We start from the raw sequence: 26,466 nt of genomic DNA, 5'->3' as shown, positions 1-26,466 counted from the left end.
AGGTGAGATTGAGCGGAATGTTGGGGGCCAGAGGGGGAATCACTTTTCAAAACGAGCACAACATGTTTAGGAACATTGATCAGGGAAGCTTTTTTTAAAAAAATTAAATGTGACTGGCACTGATGCCATTCAAAGAAACAGAAAATAGGAACAGGTCTCCAGTGAAGATAAAACACTCCAAAAAAAAAAGCAATGGCCCACTAGAAAAATGAGTTTGTTTCTGAATGCACCTGAAAATCTAGTCACAAATTTGAGGGTCTCTGAGCAAATGGAATTGCAGAAAACTGGTATATGAGGCCCTCCGACTTGGGGCTGGGCCATTACTCTGGGTGGAAATGCATTGGGTGGAGGGATAGACAATTGTAAACGTTTGAGGTAGTTTGGACGTATTGTTCTTGCACGCATAACTTATGCCCAAAATTCCACAATTGTCTAATTGTTTCCCATATTTTTTGCCCAGAGGCAAAGTAATTGTCAGGCTGAAATCTTTCGTGCCCTTGGAAATTTGGATAACTTTTCAAAATGAAGCATCATTGCCATGAGCAGTTAGAATAAGGTAACAATCAAAAAATAAATGTATTTTTTTTAAAAATACCACAAATGTTGGAGTATAAGTTGACCTTTGAAGCCTCAAAATCCTTCAAACAGCGGTCAATTATTCACCAAATATAGTGAACTACCAACGTGGGTGTGGGTGGTCGGCATTTTGAAATGTCATCAGCATCTGATGCATAAAGTGGACATGTCTTAAACTCCTGCTCAACACAGCCCACATCACCTGCTTCATCCCTTGCACCCTGTTAATAAGGTATCAATAAGTAGAGTATGCATTTGTGGTGTGAATGATTGAGGCTGCCTAGAAGTGCAAGTACATGCAAACAACGAGCAGGAGTAGGCCATTCAGCCCCTCGAGCCTACTTCGGCCATTTAATCATGGCTGATCTGATAGTAACTTGAAATCTGCATCCCACCAACCCCCCAATAACCTATCACCCCCTGGCCTACCAAGAATCTATCCACTTCTGCCTTAAAAATATTCAAAGACTCTGCTTCCACCACCTTTTCAGGAAGGAAGTTCCAAAGACTCTCAACCCTCTGAGTGAAAAATTTCACCTTCTCTCTGTTTTAAATAGGTGACCCTTTATTTTTAAACAGTGACCCCCTAGTTCTAAATTCCCTCTCCAAGAGGACACATTTTCTCCACATCCACCCTGTCAAGACACCTCAGGATCTTATATGTTTCCATCAAGTTGCCTCTTACTCTTAACTCCAGTGGATACAAGCCTAGTCTGTCCAACCGTCCTTCATAAGACAACCCATCCATTCCAGGTATTAGTCTGGTAAACCTTCTCTGAACTGCTTTCAACATATTTCCATCCTTCCTTAAATAAGGTGACCAATACTGTACACAGTACTCCAAATGTGGTCTCACTAGTGCCCTGTACAACTGAAGCATAACCTCCCTGCTTTGGCTTTAAATTCCCCTCAATAAATGATATTCTATTAGCTTTTCTAGTTACTTGCTGTACCTGCATACTAGCCTTTTGTGATTCATCCACTAGGACACCCAGATCCCTCTGCACCTCAGAGCTTTGCAATCTCTTACCATTTAGATAATATGCTTCTCCTTTATCCTTCCTTCCAAAATAAAATGGACAATTTCACATTTTCCCACATTATACTCCATTTTCCAGATCTTTGCCTATCACTTAACCTATCTATATCTGTTTGTAGCCTTCTTTTGTCCTCTTCACAACTTACTTTCCTACCTATTTTTGTCACCGCAAATTTGGCAACCATCCCATCTATCCAAGTCATTTATGTAAATTGTAAACAGTTGAGGTCCCAGCACTGATCCCTGTGGCACACCACTTGTTATATCTTGCCAACCTGAAAAAGATCCATTTATGCCTACTCTCTACTCCCTGGTACCTATGCCAATACGTTACCCCCTATACCATGAGCTTTTATTTTCCGCAATAGCCTTTGATGTGGCACTTATCAAATGTCTTCTGGAAATCTAAGTACAGTACATCCACCAGTTCCCCTTTATCCACAGCACCTGTTACTTCCTCAAAGAACTCCAATAAGTTGGTTAAACACGATTTCCCTTTCACAAAACCATGTTGACTCTGCCTGATGACCTTGTGTTTATCCAAGTGCCCTGCTATAACTTCATTTAATAATAGCTTTTCACACTTTCCCTACGACAGATGTTAAGTTAACTGGCCTGTAGCTTTCTGTCTCCCTCCCTTTTTAAATAATGGAGTTACATTTGCTATCTTCCAATCTAATGGGACCTTCCCTGAATCTAGGGAGTTTTGGAAAATTAAAACCAATGCATTAACTATCTCATCAGACACTTCCTTTAAGACCCTAGGATGAAGTCCATCAGGACCCGGGCTCTTGTCAGCCCACAGCTCCAACAATTTACTCAGTACCACTTCTCTGATGACTGTAATTTTCCTGACTTCCTTCCAGACTTCCATTTCTTGGTTTATAGCTGTCTCTAGGATGTCACTTGTATCCTCCTATAGTGAAAACTGATGTAAAATACCTATTCAATTCATCTGCCATCGCCTTGTTTTCCATTATCAATTCTCCAGACTCTCTCTCTATAGGACCAACACTCACTTTATTAACTCAATTCTTTTTTACATATTTGTAAAAACTCGTACTACCTGTGTTTATATATTTCTGGCTAGCTTTCCCTCAAACTTTAATTTTTCCCTCCTTATTAATCTTTGTGGCTGATATCATGACTCGCTTTCTGAGTAGATGCAAAAACATGAATTTTGGGGCTGGAAAGATGGGGTCATCTTATTCGTCAGTTTGTTGTTTACATGAAGTGAATAAGCTTGATGCTACCACAGAATAATTGCATGCACATGACTGCCAAATCTTCAGTTTCCAGCTGGACATTGCAAATATTAAACTTGTTCAACTGATCCCCGATCGGAGAATTAAACTGTCAGCTAAACTAACCTTAGCCTGCATAATGTTAGCCTGAATTACAGTTAACAGCACTACTGGAAGAAGAAAATTGCCTTACAGACACTGCTGCATTTTCGGTGCCATATGTTTCTTCTCCATGTCTTCACAGGAAACTATAGACTTGAAGGACGAGGCCCGGAACCGGGTGAGGCACAAAAGCTCGTAGTATTAGCATGCAGCAGTATGTGTAATCTTGAATGCATAATGAGACATAAACTTACCACACCCAAGCACAGCATTAATTTATTTGGCAACCTCCCTCCCTGCAGCCTTTACAAGCCTCAATTAGAACCACCCTCCTTTAGTACATCCAACTCAGCAGCATCAAATGGTCATTTTGGAATTCACAAAGCCCCTCCACTCAGCCGTGTTTTGAACAGTTTAAAAGCAAACTGAATTCCAAGACCTTTCTACCAATTCCTGGACAGATGGGTGTTCAAGTGCCTCAAGGTCATGAATTACAATCTTAACCTTTATTCAATAGACACAGGAATCCCTGTAGTGGCGTTAAGGTAGCACACATTCTTGTTAGCTGCAGTAATCACCGATGTTCCTTCTAAATTTTCTTTTGTACTGGGCAGGCTACAAACTTCACTGAGGACTATTTTTTTTTAATCCGTGGGTTGCTTGCATTTTACAAGTGACTGAACTTTCACAAAGTTGAAGGTGACCCATTTATTTCAATGTGCAGTATGTTCCAGGTTGCTGTGTGACCATGCACACATGCACCTTAGAGAGAACGTTGCTTTCCCCCCACTGGCCCATTCACACTCTCCTCACAAGGCCCCATTCCACTTTCACTCCTAGTCCCAATCTATCTCTCCTTCAAGAGGTCACATTATACTTCAACGCTCATGCATTCCAATCTACCTCTCTTCTCACTGGTCCTGTTTTTTCTAGCTCTTTTTTATCTCCCCACCAGTGATCAACGGAACTGACTCTATCAAAGTTCATGAGGCCTGGAGGACAGGCACCTGTGGCACTTGAACACCCATCTGTCCAGAAGGCCAGCAATATTGGTAGAAGGGTCTTGGAATTCAGTTTGCTTTTAAACTGTTCAAAACACGGTTGAGTGGAGGGGCTTTGTGAATTCCAAAATGGCCATTTGATGCTGAGTTGGATGTACTAAAGGAGGGTGGTTCTAATTGAGGCTTGTAAAGGCTGCAGGGAGGGAGGTTGCCAAATAAATCAATGCTGTCACCCAGCTCCCTCCAAACTGGCTGCGAATGATGTAAAAGTATGCTGGTATCAGGAGCAAAGTAAAATTTTTGGCCTTCTGGCTCCTGCACGCACAATGAAACTTTTACTGTAAAGGGAGAGCAAAGAGAGAGAGAAGTAGCTGCTGAAATTATTCACAGCTAGTCATGCAGTGTGTAGGGTGAGTTATCAGTCACTGCACTGTTGACTATGACTCTGCCTTAGCCTGTGATAGCCAACACACTTCAGCGGAGGGAGGGAGTGTGCAGGTGGGCTCAGCCTCCTCTGCTCACAGTGTGCCGTTTGGTGTTGAGGGCAGTCTTTCCTGTGAGAAAAGAGGAAGTGTGTTAGTGACAGTCTGTAAGGTGTTTAGTGAATGTCCGGTTGTGGTTAATTAGCTGTTGTGCAGTGTGCCACATGGGAACGTAGAAGTAAGCTATTTAGCCTTTTCAGCCTGCTTAGCCATTCGATAAGATCGTGGCTGATCTGCTTGGACTTTCAACTCCTCTTTGCTATCTCCCTCCATAACCTTAGATAGATTTTTGACGAGGGAGTCAAACTCTGCCTTGAATAAATTCAATGACCCAGTCTTCACTGCTTCCTGGGGAAGAGAATTCCACATACTAACAGCCCTTTGAGAGAAAATTCTCCTCATTTCAGTCTTAAACAGTAGACCTCTTATTCTTAAACTGTGTCCTCCTGGTTCTAGTCTTTCCCACAAGTGGAAACGTCCTTGCGGTATTTACCCTATTAAATCTCCTCACGATCTTGTATGCTTCAATAAGATCACTTCTCATTTTTCTAAACTCGTGAGGTGTGGGAAAGCGAAGGCTGGAATAATGGTAAGTGAGAGAGTCTGGAAAGGAGGAGGTATGATGAAGTGTGGTGCAGTGATTGTAGGAGAGTGAAAGAAAGTGGGTTAGGTGAGTCTTGTGTTTAGTGAGTCTGAAGTGGCGGAGGTGTGAACAGAGTGTAAGAGAGTTGTATTGTTAACTTGGCAACCCTGGTGAGGTTATTGCACTTTGGACACTGCAGCATGTCCTGGGAGCCAAGATCCCTGGCATTGATGACCTCTGCAATGTCTTCCCAAAGTCAGTGGGGATGTTGCCTAGAGAGTTTTCTGCTTCCTGGGGTAAGAGGGTGTCCCTCTTCCTCAGAGCCTGCAAAGCACCATCAGGAAACTTGGTGCCCTCTCAGTACTTGCTGCAGCAATTTCAATGTACAGAATTGTACCTCTGGTATTTGCAGCTAGAGGGCAGCCCCATTCTAAGAGGTAAAAACAAAAAACAAAAAACTACTGCAGATGCTGGAAATCCAAAACAAAAACAGAATTACCTGGAAAAACTCAGCAGGTCTGGCAGCATCAGCGGAGAAAAAAAGAGTTGACGTTTCGAGTCCTCATGACCCTTCAGTAGAACTGAGTGAAGTTAGGAGAGGGGTGAAATATAAGCTGGTTTAAGGTCTGGGGGTGGGGGGGGTGGAGAGAGAGAAGTTGTGGGGCGGTGGTTGTAGGGATAAGCAAGCAGTGATAGGAGCAGATAATCAAAAGATGTTACAGACAAAGGAACAAAGAGGTGTTGAAGGTGGTGATATTATCTAAGAGAATGTGCTAATTAAGAATGGATGGCAGGACACTCAAAGTACAGCTCTAGTGGGGGTGGGGTGGAAAGACTGACAGGGTATTATAGTTATAGATTTAAAAATAATGGAACTAGGTGGGAAAAGAAAAATCTATATAAATTATTGGAAAAAACAAAAGGGAGGGGGAAGAAACAGAAATGGGGGTGGGGATGGGGGAGGGAGTTTAAGATCTAAAGTTGTTGAATTCAATATTTAGCCCGGAAGGCTGTAAAGTGCCTAGTCGGAAGATGAGGTGCTGTTCCTCCAGTTTATGTTGGGCTTCACTGGAACAATGCAGCAAACCAAGGACAGACATGTGGGCAAGAGAGCAGGGTGGAGTGTTAAAATGGCAAGCGACAGGGAGGTTTGGGTCTTTCTTGCGGACAGACCGCAGGTGTTCTGCAAAGTGGTCTCCCAGTTTGCGTTTGGTCTCTCCAATGTAGAGGAGACCGCATTGGGAGCAATGAATGCAGTAGACTAAGTTAGGGGAAATGCAAGTGAAATGCTGGAAACAAACACTCCTTTCAAGTGAAGCAGCATTTCACTTGCATTTCCTCTAACTTAGTCTAGACTAGGCACTTTACAGCCTTCCGGGCTGAATATTGAATTCAACAACTTTAGATCTTAAACTCCCTCCCCCATCCCCACCCCCATTTCCGTTTCTTCCCCCTCCCTTTTGTTTTTTCCAATAATTTATATAGATTTTTCTTTTCCCACCTATATCCATTATTTTTAAATCTATAACTATAATACCCTGTCAGTCTTTCCACCCCACCCCCACTAGAGCTGTACTTTGAGTGTCCTGCCATCCATTCTTAATTAGCACATTCTCTTAGATAATATCACCACCTTTAACACCTCCCTGTTCCTTTGTCTGTAACATCTTTTGATTATCTGCTCCTATCACTGCTTGCTTGTCCCTACAACCACCCCCACCCACCAACTTCTCTCCACCCCCCCACCTTACACCAGCTTATATTTCACCCCTCTCCTAACTTCACTCAGTTCTGCTGAAGGGTCATGAGGACTCGAAACGTCAACTCTTTTCTTCTCCGCCGATGCTGCCAGACCTGCTGAGTTTTTCCAGGTAATTCTGTTTTTGTTTTCCCTTTCTAAGAGGTGCTGGCTGCCTTTAAGTGGCTTTAGTGATGCTGATAACAGGCCACCAAACAGGTGTGTAGCCAATGAATAGGACGTGAAGCACTGGCTGCAAGCCCGATTCATGATGGTAACAAGCAGGCAGCACGAATATGACATGGTGCCTGGGACAACACTAACAGGCATGTGTATTCCGTCCCCATTTCCAGGCTCAATCAAGTGTCTTGGCCAGTGACCTTTTAAGCAGATGTCCATGAAAAAGCTTTGGCATTTTCATTTTGGATCAAAATAAAATTGTACCAGAAAGTGGCTTCAACTGATTTTCTTGAGCTACAGAAAGTGACAAAAAATTCACCCCAAGTGATCTTTTTTCAACTGAAAGCATACATGAATTTGCTATAATTGGAAGATATCATAAGCAGCAGTGGGATGTGATATAAACTTCTGTTCTCGTGAGGTTTCACCATTCGTAAGTATTTTAGCCAGCAATGAAATATGAAGTTATGACACACCTTCCATGCACTGAAGACTGAGCAGTTAAGCTAATTAAAGGATACTGTCTCGATGGAAGTGTGTTTGGTAGACTTTTTGGTTGTTTTACAAACATAAATTGCATTGAAATGTAGCATTACTCTGCATAAAATCACTGAAGAAGATGATGCATAATTCCATCATGCTTTTTCCTTACTCCCTCCCTCCCAAAAATGTTTGTTACTATTTTTTCCATCTCCCTTTTAAGTAAATTCTCAGCACCTCCAGCCTAATAAGAGTATACACGTGTGGGAGTAAATGCAATGGTCTGATTAGGATCTTATCCATCAGACAGTTGAATAGTCAATTACCAGATTAGTGTCACTATATTGTTTTGTTTGGTTTTTACTGAATGAAAGATATGTAACAAAAGTGGGGTTTAGAACTGATTATTTCTAGCTAATCCATGTGGGTTATTGTGGTATTCTAGCCTTTCTATAATTAGCTGCAACAATACCCAAAAATATACAAAACTGTTCAACATAAGCCCATCCATTTAAACAACCACTTCCTCCACTACTGTGGCCGCAGTGTGTACAAATTATAGGATGCCAAGAGTTCCTTCAATGACGGAATGGTAACACAGCACGGCACTAGGGCACCTAGTCGAGATAGTGTGCAACTTGAAAGGGAACTTGAAGATGGTGTTCCCCATGCACCTGCTACCTTTGTCCTTCTAGGTTGCAGGTTTAGGAAGCACATTTAAGCTCCTGAAATGAAAATTGGATTTAACTTAGACTTAACAGGAGATTAGAAAGCAATACAGCCCTGGCAAGAGATATAAAACTTCTTCCGAGTGCAACTTGGTCAGAGATGATTCATCGGATCATAAATGTACTTAAGAGGTGCATTGGGAACCTTGGTACAAACTCAAGCATTTAGCATATATCACCTTGAAAAATTGGATTGGCTACAAAGGGAAGATGCAAACACATGTTTAAAATTACCACTTCAAACAAACTACAGGCATAGAAAAGATGAGCCAAAGCAAAACAAAATCTGATACCAAGAGCCTTTTTGTTTTAATACAGCAGGAAAAATCCTTGCTAAAACCCTTTTTATAAAAAAGGGTCTGTGCTTTTAAAAATGAATAGTAATAACCCCTGCTTCTTTCTTATGAGGAGCCAGCAAGCATTGAATATTAATTTAGATCCCCCCACTCCTCTCCTTCCCCCAGCCCCCTGAAACTAGGTGTTAGGGACAGGAGAAGGCCATTAGGTATTACGAGCTTATTCTGCCAATCGGTGAGATTATGGCCTAGCTGTATCCTAACTCATCCACCTGACTTTGTTCCACATCCTTGTATATGTTTGTCTGTCAAAAATCTAGTGTTTTATTTTAATTTGAAGTTGTTAATTGAGCTAGCATCTAATTTTTTTTGTGGGAGAGTTACCACCCTTAGTATGAAGTATTTTCTAACTTTTCTCTCCTGAATGGTTTGGCTCTGATTTGAAGCTTATGGCCCATGTCCTACACTTTTTTTCTGTTGTGGGGGTGGGGAGGGGTTAAAAAAAGTTTTTCTCTATCTACCCTAGTAATTCTGTTCAAGATCCTAAAACCCTCAATCAAACTGCCCCTTAACCTATTGCATTCCAGTGAATGCACATTTATGTTTCCTCTTAATTTAACACTTGGAGCCTAAGAAACATTATGGTGAGTCTGTGCTCCATTCCTTCCAAGGTGTTTTCTTAGGTGTGGTGCACCAATACAGAGTACATTGTACTGCAGATGTGGTTTAACCAGGACTGTGCACTGTTGTAGCCAAAATTCCTCTCATGTTTTTGCCTTCCAATTAACATTCGTCAGACCTAAGATTCCTTTCGCCTTTTTGATTATTCTTTGTACCTGACTATTACGTTTTAGTGATCTGTGTACATGGGCCCCTAAATCTCTTTGGACCACCACAGTTCCTAGCTTTTCACCATCTGAAAAATAATTGAATCTGTCCAGTTTTGGTCCAAAATGGATGAGCTTGTGAACTCCCCGGTGATTTGCAGGTCTCTTAAGGGTGCAGAGTCAGAATCGGTGAGTTACTTTTTTTTTTAATAAAGCAGCCTTCTATTGATGTTTAATAATCTGGCATAAATATGAAGACTTTGCTGGTGATGCTTACACCTGTTGCTCACTGACATCGTGAGCATCCAGAGAATTGTGGTTTCAACTAACCTATGATAAAGTGAAAGCACAACAGTAATATTGTCAATAATATCGGTGTCCAACAAGACAGCTGACAGTCATGTTCTTGAGTTTTACTAATTTGTAGGGCTGTAGCTTTTAAACAGCTGCATGGGACAAGTCGGGTACTCCCTGTCATTTTTTTTAAGAAGTGTTTTACTTTTTTTTTTGAAAGACATTTATAAAGTTCATGGGCTCTCCCTGACATCACCTGACTTCAAAGTCTGCAGACCCTGAAAGCTGTACGACCATATTCATTTAGGATCAGACTCACTAATTTAGGTTTAAAAATGTAATCCTGTTACTAAATAAAAATAGGTCTATTTATTGGTTGGACTTGAAATCAGTCTCATTTTGAATCTAAACCATTGCCTGAATATTTCCCCGATGAAGCACTGTTCCTCAGTGGACTTGATGCTGCCCATTCCCCCAGCAGATTGTACCGCCCATCCTCATCAAATCCTCAATAACTAAATCATGAAAGTGCCAAACCTCCAAATCAAATACTTTTATGAGCTTGTGAACTCCCCGGTGATTTGCAGGTCTCTTAAGGGTGAAGAGACAGAATCAGTGAGTTACTTTTTTTTAAATAAAGCAGCCTTCTATTGATGTTTAATAATCTGGCGTAAATATGAAGATTTCGCTGGTGATGCTTACACCTGTTGCTCACAGTGCCAGAATATCCTGTTTCAGGGTGACTCATCTTTCCAAGAAGTGGTAATTCCGGTATTGAGTAAATTAGGCAGTTGAAATTAATTATTTCTGAAAATACTACTGAACTGATCAACAGGAATGGAAACATTTTTACAAAAAGAAATTAGGCTGTATCCTATTCTGAATATTTCTGTAACTTTCTCCCACTCATTCTTTCTTTCAACTTTTCTCCTCCCTCTGCTACTTGCACCCTTTCTGTGACTCGGGATCATTTCTTTAATTTATTCATTCATGGGATGTGAGTGTCGCTGGCTGGACCAGCATTTATTGCCCATCCCTAATTGCCCTTGAAGATGGTGGTGAGCTGCCTTCTTGAAGTGCTACAGTCCATGTGGTGTAGGAATATACACAGTGCTATTAGGGAGGGAGTTCCAGGATTTTGACGCACTGACAATGAAGGAATGGCAATATAGTTCCAAGTCAGGATGGTGAGTGACTTGGAGGGAAACTTGCAGGTGGTGGTGTGCCCTTGAGCGCTGCCCTTGTCCTTCTAGGTGGCAGAGGTCGTGGGTTTGGAAGGTGCTGTCGAACGATCCTTCGTGAGTTGCTGTAGTACTTCTTGTAGATGGTGTACGCTGCTGCTACAGTGCATCGGTGGTGCAGGGAGTAAATGTTGAAGGTGGTGGATGGGGTGCCAATCAATCAGTTGTTCATACGCAACCACGTCTCTGAAATGGCTATTGGGTCAAACACATTTATCAATTCACCTGTTTTGTTACTATTGGTGTGCGCACTCAGATACAGAGCCTTTTAATTGTCTTTCCACCATTCTTGCAAACTCTGGCCTTATCTGCTGGTGCAGTATGTTCCATCCCTTCTGTCACAATCTGGTTATCAATACCCATATCGCTACCCTGCCCTATTTCTTTGTCCTTTTTCTTTAATTTACCACATCTTCCCTCACGCAATCCCTCCCCTCACTATTTAGTTTAAAGCCCTCTATACCACCGTAGTTATATGACTTGCCAGAACACTGGCGCCAGCACAGTTCGGGTAAAGATCATTCCAACGGTACAGCTCCCACTTTTGCCAGTACTGGTGCCAGTGCCGTATGAATAAAAGCCCATTTCTCCCACAGCAATCTTTGACCCACACATCCAATTCTCCAATCTTATTTATCCTTTGCCAATTTGCTTGTGGCTCAGGTAGCAATCCTGATATTATCAATCCTGTAGTTCTGCTTGTGGAGTGCAGTAGGGATCAGTGCTGGGGCCTTGACTATTTACAGTCTATACCAATGACTTTGAAGGGACCGAACGTGTCGTTGCTAAAATTGCTGATGTCACAAAGATGGGTAGGAAAGTAAGTTGTCAGGAGGATATAAAGAGTCTGTAAAGAGATTCCGATGGGTTAAGTGAGCGGGCAAAAATTTGGAAGATGAAGTATATTGTGGGAAAATGTGAACTTATCCATTTTGGCAGGAAGAATAAAAAAGCAGTAATGTAATTTAAATAGAGAGAGACTGCAGGTTGCTGCAGTGCAGGGACAGATCTGGATGTCCTTGTACATGAATCATAAGTTAGTATGCAGGTGATTTGGGAGGCAAATGGAATGTTGGCATTTATTGCAAGGGGAATAATATATGGAAGTGTTGCTATAGCTGTACAGGACCTTGGTGAGAGTGCATGTGGAGTACTGTGTACAGTTTTGGTCTCCTTAATTAAAAGATATAATTGCATCAGCAGCAGTTCAGAGAAGGTTCGCTCAACTGAGTCTGAAGGGGTTAGCTTGTGAGGACAGGTTGAGCAGTTTGGGCCTATACGCACTGGAATTTAAGAAGCATGAGAGGTGATCTTATTGAAGCATAAGATCCTGAGGGGGCTTGACGGAGTGGATAGAGAGAGGATGTTGTTGGGGGAGTCCAGAACTAGGGGACACAGTTTTAAAAATTAGGGCACCTCCATTTAAGACTGAGATGAGGAGAATTTTTTTTCTCCTGAGTCGTTAGCATGTGGAATTCTTTTCCCCAGAGAGCAGTGGAGGCTGAGTCATTGAAAAAAAATCAAGGCTGAGTTAGAGAGATTTTTGATCAACAAGGGAGTTGAGGGCTATGGGGGGCAAGCAGGAAAGTGGGGTTGAGGCTACAGTTGGATCAGCCAACATCTTATTGAATGGCGAAGCACGCTTGAGAGGCTGAATAGCGTACTCATGTGTTGTGTTCTTGTCTTGTAGGTACAAGTCTGAACCTGGGTTAAGACTTCACGGGTGGAGGGATCTGTAAGTTGGATGCTTAAAATAGCTGTGGCAGAAAAGTAGGAAGATTGGTTTGAATAGGATTTTTGTATAGGTATAAGAGTTTACCTTCAATACTTCAGTATAACAACAGAGAGTGTTGTTTGTCGGAGGTGCTGTCCTTTGAATGAGCTGCTACGCTGAGGCCATTTTCGACTCTCTTAAGTTGATCGGCCGTAACTTTAAGGAGAGAGTTCTCTCTCTCTCTGGCCCCATGTGATCAGTAGGTTTTCCAAGCTAAAGGTTGGGGAATATCAGCCCACCATGCTGTTTTTAACTCTACAGCTCGTGTCTTTTCTTTTTAACAGGATTTTCTTTTAACCTGACCGGCTCGCCTCCCCGTCAGGCGATGAGCACCCTGGAGCAGGCTGCAGAAGCAGATAGGAAACTTGCAGCTGTTAGTGGGCATATGGTGGGGGTGGACTGTGATTCTGGACCCAAGGTGGGGAGGTGAGTGTGGGTGATAGCCAATCCCCAACCCCTGCAAGTGAGGTCCAATCCTTGGTTGGGTGGGGAGGAGATCTGATCCCTGGTCTGCAGAGAGGTGTCTTTTGATGGGCGAGGGATTTGCTAGTGAGAGAAAATGATGCCATGGAAGTGGGTAAGCCTGGGGTTAGGAGGAAGCACTCTTGATCTACAAGCAGTACCTTCTACACCTCTCTTGAGCTGCTGGATTTCCTGATGCTTGAGAAATGCAGTCAGGAAGGATTGCATTTGCATGACAGGTTAAATGTGAGATTCCAAGCTTCATTATGATATTGAAATGACCAAATCACTTCCTGGGTGCAGTTTGGCTCCTGCCTCCATTAAACCCAGAACTGAGTGGGTTGGAGGTGATTTGGCATTGGGTTTGAGATTATGGGGCCAGATGTTTGTGGAGGAGGTGGGAAGGTCAAGTTGGGAAAATTCCCAACCCCAAACTCCTTTTTAAAAATGCCCCTGCCTGCCATATTTTTGTGTGGGGGATACAGAAGCGGATTGTAATAGAGTCTGCTGCAACCTGCCGGAGATGGGCCCTTGGCAACAGAGCTGGAAGATGGTGAGGCCAGCAGACTGTAATGCCCATCTCCATTTGCTAGGACATTGGCCAAGTTTTAATGATGAATATCAGGCCCTCAAACCCTCACACCTGCCCCCCCTCCTTGCCCCATAAATAGCCCTTCATATTTTACATGCCCCATCCCCCATGTATCCTCCATGCCATTCACTCAGTATCAAGATCTCAAGAGCCATGTCTTTGAAATTGTGATGAAAAAAATTAAACTTCTAACAATCTAACAGAGCTCTCACTCAAACAGTTCCTACTTAAAAAAAACTCATCCGCACAAGTGGTCAATCTTTTGCCAAAACAAACATTCATCTATTTCATTACCCACATCAAAGATAGATTATCCTTTAATATCTTACTAAAACTGTCAATAAAAATGTGAACACAGCCCCCTGATGAGGTAAGTAGTTCTGGACCTTTTGAGCCTCAAGAATTCATAACATTAACATATAATAACATACAAATATAATAAACCCTGGGAAATGTAACCAATGGAGTCTATTAAATTTGAAAAAAAACAGATGGCTTGTTTTCCTAAGCTACATCCAAAGTCCTGTCAATCAAAGGAGAGTAGAAGCAGTTGGGTACTTTAACATCCAAGTGAAAACTGCTGAAGTTTTCATTTTAAATCACTTCAGATTATTACACTGATGATCAACACAACTTACCATACTACACCTTACTATTGAAACTAAAAGAACAATTTGCTTTCTATTTCAAAGCATTTCAATGATTAAGTTCCAGGAACGGGGGACTTTTGGTTCCCCACTTGGGGCTAGGGTTCTGCCGTGGTTTACAGATCCACTGAGAGGCTATGAACTCTGTCTACTTAAGGAGCCAGACTCCACTAAAATTGTAGGGGGTAGTGCTGTGTGCGAGTTATCCTGACTCGGTGAAAATCCAAGCCTATAATGTCTCATTTGATATTCTACTCCCCCATCGGCCCACTGGTTTTCAGGTTAAAATTTCCTGCTCTGTATCTGTCTTTCACTCCAAGTTCCCACAGATTGTCTCTTTTTTTTAGACGGCCAGGAAATCAAAGATTTGACATCCGATCCATCCGATACCTGCATCCAGGAGTTAGCCAATTAGATTGACTACCTTGAATCAAGTTTCTGCTTTGGCGCTTACGTGACTGGATCATCTATGATCCCCCATGCAGTGTTTTGTGAGCAGATAACTTTCTAATTTTGTCCACTTTGACTTCTGGATTGTATTAACAAATCTTATTGATGAAAATTGATGTAGTATCCATGTCCACAGCCACTTTGTATGGATTTAGTTCACGTGTTATGTGGACTTAATCCATTATGAGCTGAATTTACTTTCATAACATCTTGATATAAATTACTCTGCTATATCTTCAATCCCAAAATGCGATATTTGGTTAAGTATCCTATAAGAATTCTTAGCAGTTTATCTGAAGGCAATCTTGTTCCACCTGATCACTCAAGGTCTCACAATTATAAATCAGCACCAAGAGACTATTTGTCTGACGTCCAACATTGGATCAGCCGGAACCCCTGAACATTGGGAAGACTGAAACTTGCCGTCTTCAGTGCCTGTTAATAGCTTCGTCGCCAGTTTCATCCCTGGCTGAAACAAATTGTTCACAATTCCGCCAACCTGCTCGATCTGTTAGATCCAGGTCATCAACATCATAAAGACACACTCCTTAACACACTCTGCCTCTGACCCGACTTTAGTCTTTGAATACCTTCATAATTGATTTTTTACCAAAATGTGCTTTATGAAGGTGGTAATTCTGAAATCAGATATGAAATAGATTTTGTTGATTTTATTTTTTATCAGCAGAATTCTAAAAATAGTAATATGTTGCAGTTGAGAGACTTTATTTTTTTAAAAAGATGTATTTATATGGCACTTGACCACCAGATGTCTCAAATGTGCTTTACACCTAATGAAGTATTTTTAAGTGTAGTCACTGTTGTACAGTAGGAAACACGGAAGCCAATATGCACACAGGGAACTCCAACAATGTGATAATGATCAGATAATCTGTTTTTGTGCTGTTGATTGAGGGATAAATATTGGCTTGGACACAGGGGTAACTCCCCTGCTCTTCTTTGAAATAGTGCCACAGGATCTTTTACATCCACTTGCACAGGCAAATAGGGCCTTGGTTTAACGTATGATCCAACAAACAGTGGCAGTGCTCCCTCAGCACAGGAGTGTCAAGACCTGGGTGGTACTTGAACCCAGCACCTTGTGATTCAGAGGCAAGTGTGCTACCTGTTGAGCCACAGCTGACATTGTATAGTAAAGGTACAGTATACTATTCTCAAAAGTCTGTAAAATTCAGTTCAATTTAATTAACTTGCAATAAACCATGTTCACTATCGATTGACAGGCCCATAAGTGGACTATTGGTAATCTAATCAGTTTAATAATGAGGTAAATATTTAAGAAAGAAATGCATAGAGACTGAGTAAATACAGAAATTAGGTGATGAAACACTCCTACTGGCTTTAAAAGCTCAAAGTCAAATTTTTATTTTCATTTTTTTGTTTTGTGGTGTTCAGAGGGAAACCTTGTGGCTTGTGGCTAATGATTGAGTTCAGCATTACGATGGAAATGATTTGTGTTGTTAAGAAACACATCAAGTCCAAGGCGCAGCTATCTTGATACAGGTAGAAGCACTCTTAACATGTCTGACAGCATCTGTGGAGAGGAATACAGTTAATGTTTCGAGTCCGTATGACTCTTCATCAGAACTGAGGAAATATAGAAATGAGGTGAAATATAAGCTGGTTGAGGGGGTGGGACAGGTAGAGCTGGATAGAGGGCCAGTGATAGGTGCAGGCAAAGAAGAGATTGCCAAAGATGTCATTTTCACATGGTCCATCACTGACACTTCCCTCCCCTTGACCTCCCTGTCTCAATTTCTGGTGATAGACTGTCCACCAATATTCATTATAAGCCTACCAACTCTCACAGCTACCTCGACCACAGCTCCTCACACCCCGCTTCCTGTAAGTACTCCATCCCATTCTCTCAGTACCTTCGCCTCAGTCGCATCTGTTCTGATGATGCCACTTTCCAAAACCATTCCTCTAACATGTCTTCCTTCTTCCTTAACTGAGGTTTTCCACCCACGGTGGTTGACAGGGCCCTCAACCATGTCCGGCCCATCTCCCGCGCATCCGCCCTCACATCTTCCTCTCCCTCCCAGAACCATGATAGGGTCCCCCTTGTCCTCACTTAACACCCCACCAGCCTCTGCATTCAAAGGATCTTCCCTGCCATTTCCGCCAACTCCAGCGCGATGCTACCACCAAACACATCTTCCCTTCATTCCCCCCACCCCCCGGGGCGGCATTCCACAGGAATCGTACCCTCCGGGACACCTTGGTTCACTCCTCCATCACCCCCTACACCTCAACCCTCTCCCACAGCACCTTCCCATGCAACCTCAAAAGATGCAACATCTGCCCCTTAATTTCCCCTCTCCTCACTGTCCAAGGGCCCAAACACTCTTTTCGAGTGAAGCAGCATTTCACTTGCACTTCCCTCAATTTAGTCTACTGCATTCGCTGCTCCCAATGCGGTCTCCTCTACATTGGAGAGACCAAATGCAGACTGGGTGACCGCTTTGCGGAAGAGCTTCAGTCTGTCCGCAAGCATGACCCAGACCTCCTTTCGCTTGCCATTTCAACACACCACCCTGCTCTCATGCCCACATGTCTGTCCTTGGCCTGCTGCAATGTTCCAGTGAAGCTCAACGCAAACTGGAAGAACAGCACCTCATCTTCCGACTAGGCACTTTACAGCCTTCCAGACTGAATATTGAGTTCAACAACTTCAGATCATGAACTCTCTCCTCCATCCCTACCCCCTTGCTGATTCCCCTTTTTTCAATAATTTATAATTTTTAAAATATATTTTTCTTTTCCCACCTATTTCCATTATTTTTAAATGTATTTTCATTCATTGTTTTATCTCCACCTTTTAGCCTATTTCGATCCCCTCCCCCCACCCCACCCCCACTAGGGCCATCTGTCACTTGCTCATCCTGCTTTCTACCCTTAATGTCATCGTTAGCACATTCCTTAGATAATATCACCACCATCAATACCCCTTTGTCCTTTTGTCTATGACATCTTTGGCAATCTCTTCTTTGCCTCCACCTATCACTGGCCCTCTATCCAGCTGTACCTGTCCCACCCCCCTCAACCAGCTTATATTTCAACTCGTTTCTATATTTCCTCAGTTCTGATGAAGAGTCATACGGACTCAAAACGTTAATCGTATTCCTTTCCGCAGATGCTGTCAGACCTGCTGAGTTTTTCCAGCTATTTTTATTTTTTGTTTCAGATTTCCAGCATCTGCAGTATTTTGCTTTTATCTTAGCACTGTTAACATGCTCAGCACTAAAACACAGTAATGAGAATGTTGGAGCATCTGGGCAAGTGGGGCCGAGGGATGGTCTGTCTTCTAAGTGAGAACTAATAATATAACTTCAATAAATAAACACTGGATTTCAGAAGGACTATTACAATGTGGAGTTGTATTTTAGGGCGATAGACAAGTTTGATCTGTGTGGCTGTGCCCATGATCCTGACTAAACAGCTGAAAAATGCAAAATATTAGTTTGCATTCACTTACGTTCAAATTCCAATAAGCTGCCGTACATTTTTCCAACTTGATTAAATTCTCAAAGTTTGCATCACAAGTTGACGTGGTTATTAACATATGCAAAGTGCTGCATATTATAATCAAATAGAAGGCAGGACCTAGGCCACAGAATTCTCACACTCTCTCTTTATTACTCTGTTGCTCTACTAATTGTGTTGTGACTGGTATCAGTTTCAGGTTCTGTTTTATGAAAAGAATGTTGTAAACAAATCATTTTATGCCTTTTTTTTGGTATGAAATCAATTTGTCACCATAAGCTATTTTAAAAGCCACATAAACTCCTCCAGCTCATGCTGCACACTGTGCCAGCGTGTTGCAAATTTGTGCAAAATACAACCGAGAACCACAACCCAGAAAAAAAAGAGCCTTTGTGGGCCATACAGCTGAAACTGTCTAGGTAATAAAAGCATTTTCAAGCAGTCTCCTGCTCAGCATGGGCTCTAGTGGCCCCATGAGTCCACACATCATCCTGCCAGTTGTGAGGAGAACTGGGGGCATGGTTGCTAGTGGACTGGCACAGTATCCAGGCATCATTGTTTTTAGTATGATAGCAAATGGTCACAACTAAACGATGCACTGGTGGTGATCACTCACCCATGGAAAATTAATGGAGTTGAAGCATTTCAAACGCTGATATCCCCATTCTTTCACATCCATTCTTTATTGTGCTCCTTGGGAAGAGATGTTGGGGTAAAAGAGTTACTAGCAAACTTTCAAAATCCATCTTAACTCCTTTCTGTGGCATGATATTCCAGTCACACAGCAGTGACAGAGTTTTACAAGCCACATTTAGCTAATGTAATGATGATCAGCAAAGGCTAACAGATATGTGGGGGAGGTGGGTGGGGTTTAAGCCTAGCTGCTGATAGAAACTGGCTCCATAGAACCATAGAAAAGTTACAGCACAGAAGGAGGTCATTCGGCCCATCTTGTCCATGCCAGCCCAAGGACACCCAGGTGCCATTTCTAATCACACCTTCCTGCACCCGGCCCATAGCCCTGCAGCTTACAGCACTTAAGGTGCAGATCCAGGTACTTGTAAAAGAGTCTAGAGTTTCTGCCTCTACCACCAACTTGGGCAGCGAATTCCAGACACCCACTACCCTCTGCGTAAAAAAAAAAGTTCTTCCTCATGTCCCCCCTACACCTTCTGCCACTTAACTTGAATCTATGTCCCCTGGTTCTAGAATTCTCCACCAAGGGAAACAATTTTATCCTGTCCACTCTATCTATTCCCCTCATAATTTTGTACACCTCAATCAAGTCACCTCTCAGCCTTCTTTGTTCTAAGGAAAATAACCCCAACCTGTCCAATCTCTCCTCGTAGCTACACTTTTCTAACCCTGGCAACATTCTTGTAAACCTCCTCTGCACTCTCTCCAGAGCTATTATGTCCTTCCTATAATGTGGTGACCAGAACTGCACACAATACTCCAGTTGTGGCCTCATCAGTGTTTTATACATTATATCCTTACTTATATACTTATTATATCCACTGGTGTTTGAAATAGCCCGGGTTACCTATTCACCAGAAAACCACCTGGATCAGAAACCATCTGCCCAGAGCTGACGGGATCCTATTTAAACCAGATGTTGATGGGTGATTTGACCCGAGCAGAGAAGCTGCATGACTTTCCCACTATTAAGTACTAATCTGTGGATAGATTGTCTTTATTACTTGGCTGCCCAGAGCAGTACTGATTTCTTGAGTATTCTTCAGATGAAGTGCTGTCTCCAGGAAAAACAACAGACCACCACTGGGAGTGCTGGGTGTAGAAAAAATTAAGAAATTAGATGCTGAAGCTGAACTTCTTTCGGTTTAATTATGAAATATGTTACACTGGCACAAATTTGGCTTGTTTTGTTCTCCGGAAACAGATCAAATAATTTTGTATCCATTCTGAATGATTTGCTGTAACAATCCAGACGTGTCTCGAGACATCGTCAGTCTAATTACCAAATCAATGTTAATCCTTTCTCTGTGTATCATGATTGATCTTTGGATTTTTGTTTAGACTTTCCTGCTCTGGTTATGCTGGTTTACAGGCGGATTTGGTGCTAGATACAACTCGCATTGCTTCACCAGCTCCCCATTCACCCTAGCATTTCCAGGATTTCACCCATGTGCTGACAGGATTATTGTAATAATATGCAAATGACAGAAATACATCATGCTGATGTATTTCTTGTCACTTGTGACATAGCAACATTTGATACCAGAGAGACCTGTTCATTTCTGATATCCAGTGCAGCAATGCCTCCACCACATCCTCCTGATTCAATGGGAAAACTGGCAACCAAATGCTAGTGTCCTCCTTGAAGTTAGTTCCACAAGCATTCAGGCAAAACTCCTGCAAAATCAACTTTGACGGACTGAACACTGGTGTCCAGGTGTATGGAAAGTGTCTTCCCCCATCAGGTCTTGTTTTCTCAACTCTCAAATGGTCAGCGTTCCAGGGGAGGATAAAGAAAACGTTTCAAAGACACTCTGAAGCTCTCCTTGAAGCACGGCAGTATTGATATTAATGACTGGGAGAAGCTTGCTACCAATTGTTCAAAATGGTGGCAACTTGCCTATAAAGCTGCATTGTGCTTTGCCTCAACATTAAGACATTGTGACTCAGAGAAGGAAAGAAAAGAAAGCAAATCCTGCACTCCAAATCCCATTACCTCATGGGACATCTAGCTCCATGTGCTTAAAGATCTGTGGGTTGAGAATAGGGCTGTTCAGTCACATGAAGACCCATGGCAGAAACTTATGATCCTGAGTAGACATCATCCGGGAATCGAGGGACAGGTGACAATGGCAAAGGATCTTTTTTAACATTTAAAGCTCCCAAAAACCTATGCAATTGACCACCCACTCAGTGGTTGATTTTTATAGGCTTAGGAGACTTTTAAAAAATCTTTTGGGTTTACAGCAGCCATACTGGTAACATTATGTCGTGATGATGAACCAGTGAAGCCTTTTTCCAATCTAACTCCCATTGCAAGGGGTCTATTTTCAGACTGTTTTGAGACTGTTTCCTTTTTTTTCCCCGATGTTTCCGTTGGCCATTTTTTTTTTGGTTTTCTTGGTGCTTTTACGTAATTTCCCCCTACCTGAGGCCTCAAGTCAAGGGATGGCTCCATGCTGCATTCAACAAGCCTCTTTTTAGATGCAGGCAGCATAAGCACTCTAGCCTGAGGGGATCAAGGAAGCTCAAGCAGTGTGGCTCTCAGTTCTGCACTGACTGTCATCTGCACCCACCCCATCTACCCTTTCTTTCATAACTGTGCTGTGAAATAGTGCTTCTTCCTGCTCCTCCGCATTTATAAATATGAAGATGCTAGTATAGGGATTAGCACTTGGTGCTGGGTGCTTTGGTGTTAATTACTGCATTGGTTTTGGCTATATTTTCCTGCTTTCTGTCCCATCATCTGGGGTATATCTACGAGTGCTTTCGTACACTTTGCTAATTCACTATTGCTTTTGTAAGTAATGAAGTAGGAGGTTCTTTGTGTGACAACATTGAGCAATTGCTGTGGAGAATAAGAACAAGCTGGAGAACAACAATGGAGAACGGCTTCATAATTCTGAGGTGCAGAGGGATCTAGGTGTTCGAGTACATGAGTCAAAAAAAGTTAGTATGCAAATGCAGCAAGTAATTAAGAAGGTGAATGGAATGCTATCCTTTATTACGAGAGGGATTGAACATAAAAATAAGGATGTTATGCTTCAGTTGCATTGGTGAGACCGCATCTCAAATACTATGCGCAGTTTTGGCCTCCTTATTTAAGGAAGGGTGTAAATGCATTGGACGCGGTTCAAAGGAGGTTTACTAAATTGATACCTGGAGTGAGTGGGTTGTCTTATGAAGAAAGGTTGGACAGACTAGGCTTGTTTCCATTGGAGTTTAGAAGAGTGAGGGGCGATTTGATTGAAGTGTACAAGATCTTGAATGGCCTTGACAAGGTGGATGTCGAAAAGATGTTTCCACTTGTGGGTGAGTCCAGAACTAGGGGTTACTGTTTTAAAATTAGGGGTCGCTCTTTTAGGTCAGAGATGAGAATATTTTTCTGAGATTTGTGCGACTTAGGAACTCCCTGTTTCAGAATGTGGTGGAGGCGGGGTCATTGAATATTTTCAAGGCAGAGGTAGATAGTTCTTGTTAGGCAAGGGAATCAAAGTTTATCGGGGTTAGATGGGAATGCGGAAATCAACTCAAGAGGATCAGCCATGATCCTATTGAATGGCGGAGCAGGCTTGAGGGGCTGAATGGTCTACTCCTGTTCCTATTTCTTATGTTCTTTTGGTATACAACTCTGCCACTTCTTTCACAGGATTATGCTCTCTGTCTCCATGCTAACGTAGACCAGCATGCTTCGCTCAATGGTCATCAGGAGCTTCATTGTGTTTGTTTGCCAATTCCATCACCTTTCTCTGTCAAAATGACGAGTAAATGTTACAAACTCATAATAAACTGTTACATCATACCCAGTACAAATGTAATGAGGCTTCTCTCTAACATTAAAAAGAAACCATCACTGTGACATCTTCTCACAATTGGCTGTTAGTGCAGGCTGTGTGCCTTTAATTCGGGTATTGCAAATATAAATTAATTTCATATTATCGTATAATAGATGCTGCAGTATTCGGTTTCTCAAGCAGCAATGACATGTTTGGCAATTCACTTTCAAACAACCTGGAAATGATTTGGTTAGTAGACTGCCTGGTCCTAAATGGTTAGTTTTGTTTTGTGCAATGTGTTGTCCATATCAATTAACATTTTAGGATTTTTATCTATTTGTTCTTTTTATAATCATCACAGCATTGTAAGGTAATGGTGTACTGGTATTGTCACTGGACTAGTAAACCAGAGAGCCAGGGTAATGCTCTGCAGATGGTGGAATTTGAATTCAATAAAAAAAATCTGTGGGCCCTGACAATATTCCGGCAATGGTACTGAAGACTTATGCTCCAGAACTTGCCACGCCCCTTGCCAAGCTGTTCCAGTGCAGCTACAACTTTGACATCTACCCGGCTATGTCGAAAATTTGTCCAGGTATGTCCTGTACACACAACGCAGGACCAATCCAACCCGGCCAATTACCGCCCCATCAGTCTACTCTTGATCATCAGTGAAGTAATGGATAGGGTCATCAACAGTGCCATCGAGCAGCACTTACTTAGCAATAACCTGCTCACTGATGCCCAGTTTGGGTTCCGCCAAACACGGACAAAAGAGCTGAACTCATGAAGTGAGGTGAGAGTGACTGCCCTTGACTTCAAGGCAGTATTTGACTGAGTGTGGCATCAAGGAGCCCTAACAAAACTGGAGTCAATGGGAATCGGGGGGGGCGGGGGGGAAAGCTCTCTGGTTGGAGTCATACCTAGCACAAAGGAAGATGGTTGTGGTTCCTGGAGGTCAGTCAACTCAACTCCAGGACATCACTGCAGGAGTTCCTCAGGATAGTGTCCTCAGCCCAACCATCTTCAGCTGTTTCATCAATGACCTTCCTTCCATCATAAGGTCAGAAGTGGGGATGTTCGCTGATGATTGCACAATGTTCAGCACCATTCGTGACTCCTCAGGTACTGAAGCAGTCTATGTCCAAATGTAGCAAGACCTGGACAATATCCAGGCTTGGGCTAACAAGTGGCAAGTAACATTTGTGCCACACAATTGCCAGGCAATGACCAACTCCAAAAGAGGAGAATCTAACCATTCAATGGCATTACCACCACTGAATCCCCCACTATCAACATCCTGGGAGTTACCATTGGCCAGAAACTGAAGTGGACTAGCCATATAAATACTGTGGCTACAAGAGTGGATCAGAGGCTAGGAATGCTGTGAGGAGTAACTCACTTCCTGACTTCCCAAAGCCTGTCCACCATCTACAAGGCACAAGTCAGGTGTGTGATGGAATACTTCCCACTTGCCTGGATGAGTACAGCTCCTACAACACTGAAGAAGCTTGACACCGTCCAGAACAAAGCAGCCCACTTGATTGACACCACATCCACAAACGTTCACTCCCTCCATCACTGAAGCACAGTAGCAGCAGTATGTACCATCTACAAGATGCACTGCAGGAATTCACCAAGGCTCCTTCTACAGCACCTTCCAAACCCATGACCGCCACTGTCTAGAAGGGCAGCAGATAGATGGGAACACCACCACCTGGAAGTTCCCCTCCCAAGTCACTCACCATCCTGACTTGGAAATATATTGTTGTTCCTTCACTGCCGCTGGGTCAAAATCCTGGAACTCCCTCCCTAACAGCACTGGGGTGAACTGCAGTGGTTCAAGAAGGCAGCTCACCACTACTTCCTCAAGGGCAACTAGGGAGGGGCAATAAATGTTGGCCCAGCCAGCAATACCCACATCCTGTGAATGAATAAAAAAAAATTAAAGTCAGTTTAAGTTTATGAAAGGTTAACTCCCAAAGAGAAACAGACCCATTTAGGACACTAAATACGATTGCTTTTAGTGTGAAATACCAGACCACCCAGGTTACTCATATAAGTCTGCTTATTTTTAAATGTCATTTGAATTATCAGGTAACAGGAATTTATTAACTTTGTTCAAATAACAGGCTTGTCAGTGAAGTTGAAGCCCATGCAATAAAAGGACAGTGTCAGCTTGGATACAAAGTTTGTGACTGGCAGGAAGCAGAATAGTGGTGAATGGTTGTTCTTCAGACTGGAGGAAGTTATGTAGCGGGGTTCCCCAGGGGTCAGCACTAGAGCCACGGCTGCTTTTGATCTATATTAATGACTTGGATTTGTGTGTGCAGGAAGCAATTTCACTTTTTTGCAGATGACACAAAACTTGGAAGTATCGTAAACTGTGAGGAGGGATATTGATAAACTTCAAGAGGGGTTTAGACCAGTTGTTGGAATGGATAGGCAGATGAATTTTAATGCAGAGAAGTGTCAAGTGATTTATTTTGGTAGGAAGAACGAGGGAGGCAATATAAATTAAAGGATATAATTCTAAAGGGGACGTTGGAGCAAAGGGACCTTGGGTATAAGTGCACAAATCATTGAAGGTGGCAGGGCAGGTTGAGAAAGCAGTGAAAAGGCATATGGGACTTTGGACTTTACAAGTAGAGACGCAGTACAAAAACAAGGAGCTTCTGATGAACCTTTACTAAACAACGGTTTGGCCTCTCTGGCACTACACAATAGGAAGGATAGGAAGGCTTTAGTGAGGATGCAAAAAACACTTACAGGATTTTTCATCTTTCACAGGATGTAGGCGTCGCTGGCAAGGCATTTGTTGCCCATCCCTAATTGCCTTGAACTGAGTGGCTTGCTAGGCCATTTCAGAGGGCAGTTTAAAGAGTTGACCATGTTACTGTGGGCCTGGAGTCATATGGATGGCAGAGATGGTTGAAAGGAAATCTTGAGGGACTAGAGATAGTAGGCAGAGAGAAGCTGTTCCCATTGGTGGAAAGGTCAAGAACTAGAGAACACAGGCTTAGGGTGATTGGCAAGAGAGCCAAAGGTGATGTGAGGAACAATTTTTTACGTAGTATGTAGTTATGATCTGGAATGCATGACCAGAAAGAGTGGTGGAGGCAGATTCAATCGTGGCTTTCAGAACAGAGTCAATAAGCACCTGAAGGAAAAATATTTGCAGGGCTATGAGGAAAGAGCAGGTGAGTGGAACTAGCTAAATTGCTCTTCCAGAGAGCTTGATGGGCCAAATGATGACCTCCTGTGCTGTAACAATTTTACGATCCTGTGAATAGCTATCAAACCCTATGCACACAAAGGGAATGTTTCTTCATTCAACGTTTTAGCTTTGGGAACTTGAGAGAATAACCCTAGTCACACAAAGTTGAGGGAGGAATTTAAGAATGTGCATGCATTTTTTCTCTCCCCAGAAAATGAGATGCATAGAGAATGTGACTGCATGCATGGGTGTGATCAGAATAAAAACAATGCTGGAAATTCTCAGCAGGTCTTGCAGTATCTGTGGACAATCGAATGTGACTTCTTCAGAACTGAAGGAGGGTAGAAATGTGATGGGTTATATGCAGCTGAAAAGCAGGAAGAACAAAAAGGAAGGTCTGGGAGAGGGTAGGTGTTGCGAAGAGTATAATACCAAAGGTTTCATGGAACAAAAGGCAAGGGAGAGTGATAACAGTTGTAGTAAAGAAACAAAGCATTTGCTCAAAGAGAGTGAGAGTGGTGGAATAATGAATAA

At 42.5% G+C, this 26,466-nt stretch overlaps 1 protein-coding gene across 7 annotated transcripts in view; it reads left to right on the top strand.

The window, feature by feature from the left end:
- The window catches only part of LOC144681719 (protein FAM107B-like), a 218,069-nt gene that overhangs the window by 157,712 nt on the left and 33,891 nt on the right, over positions 1–26,466 (top strand). Inside the window, exons 2-3 of one of the 7 annotated variants that reach the window (XM_078543619.1) lie at positions 461–556; positions 3,104–3,139. The exons of 4 other annotated variants lie outside the window; for them this stretch is intronic. Coding sequence is in view for 1 of the 3 variants with exons in the window: in XM_078543613.1 (XP_078399739.1) it covers positions 3,104–3,139 (36 nt within the window). In the remaining 2 variants the exon portion in view is untranslated. The remainder of the gene's footprint in view (positions 1–460; positions 557–3,103; positions 3,140–26,466) is intronic. 2 more of the 7 variants (XM_078543613.1, XM_078543616.1) reach the window with 2 other exon arrangements.

Source organism: Cetorhinus maximus, chromosome 6, assembly GCF_964194155.1.
Source record: "Cetorhinus maximus chromosome 6, sCetMax3.hap1.1, whole genome shotgun sequence".
Lineage (NCBI taxonomy): Eukaryota > Metazoa > Chordata > Chondrichthyes > Lamniformes > Cetorhinidae > Cetorhinus > Cetorhinus maximus.
The sequence above is the reverse complement of the archived record's forward strand: the minus strand, read 5'-3'. Positions and strand labels throughout refer to the sequence as shown.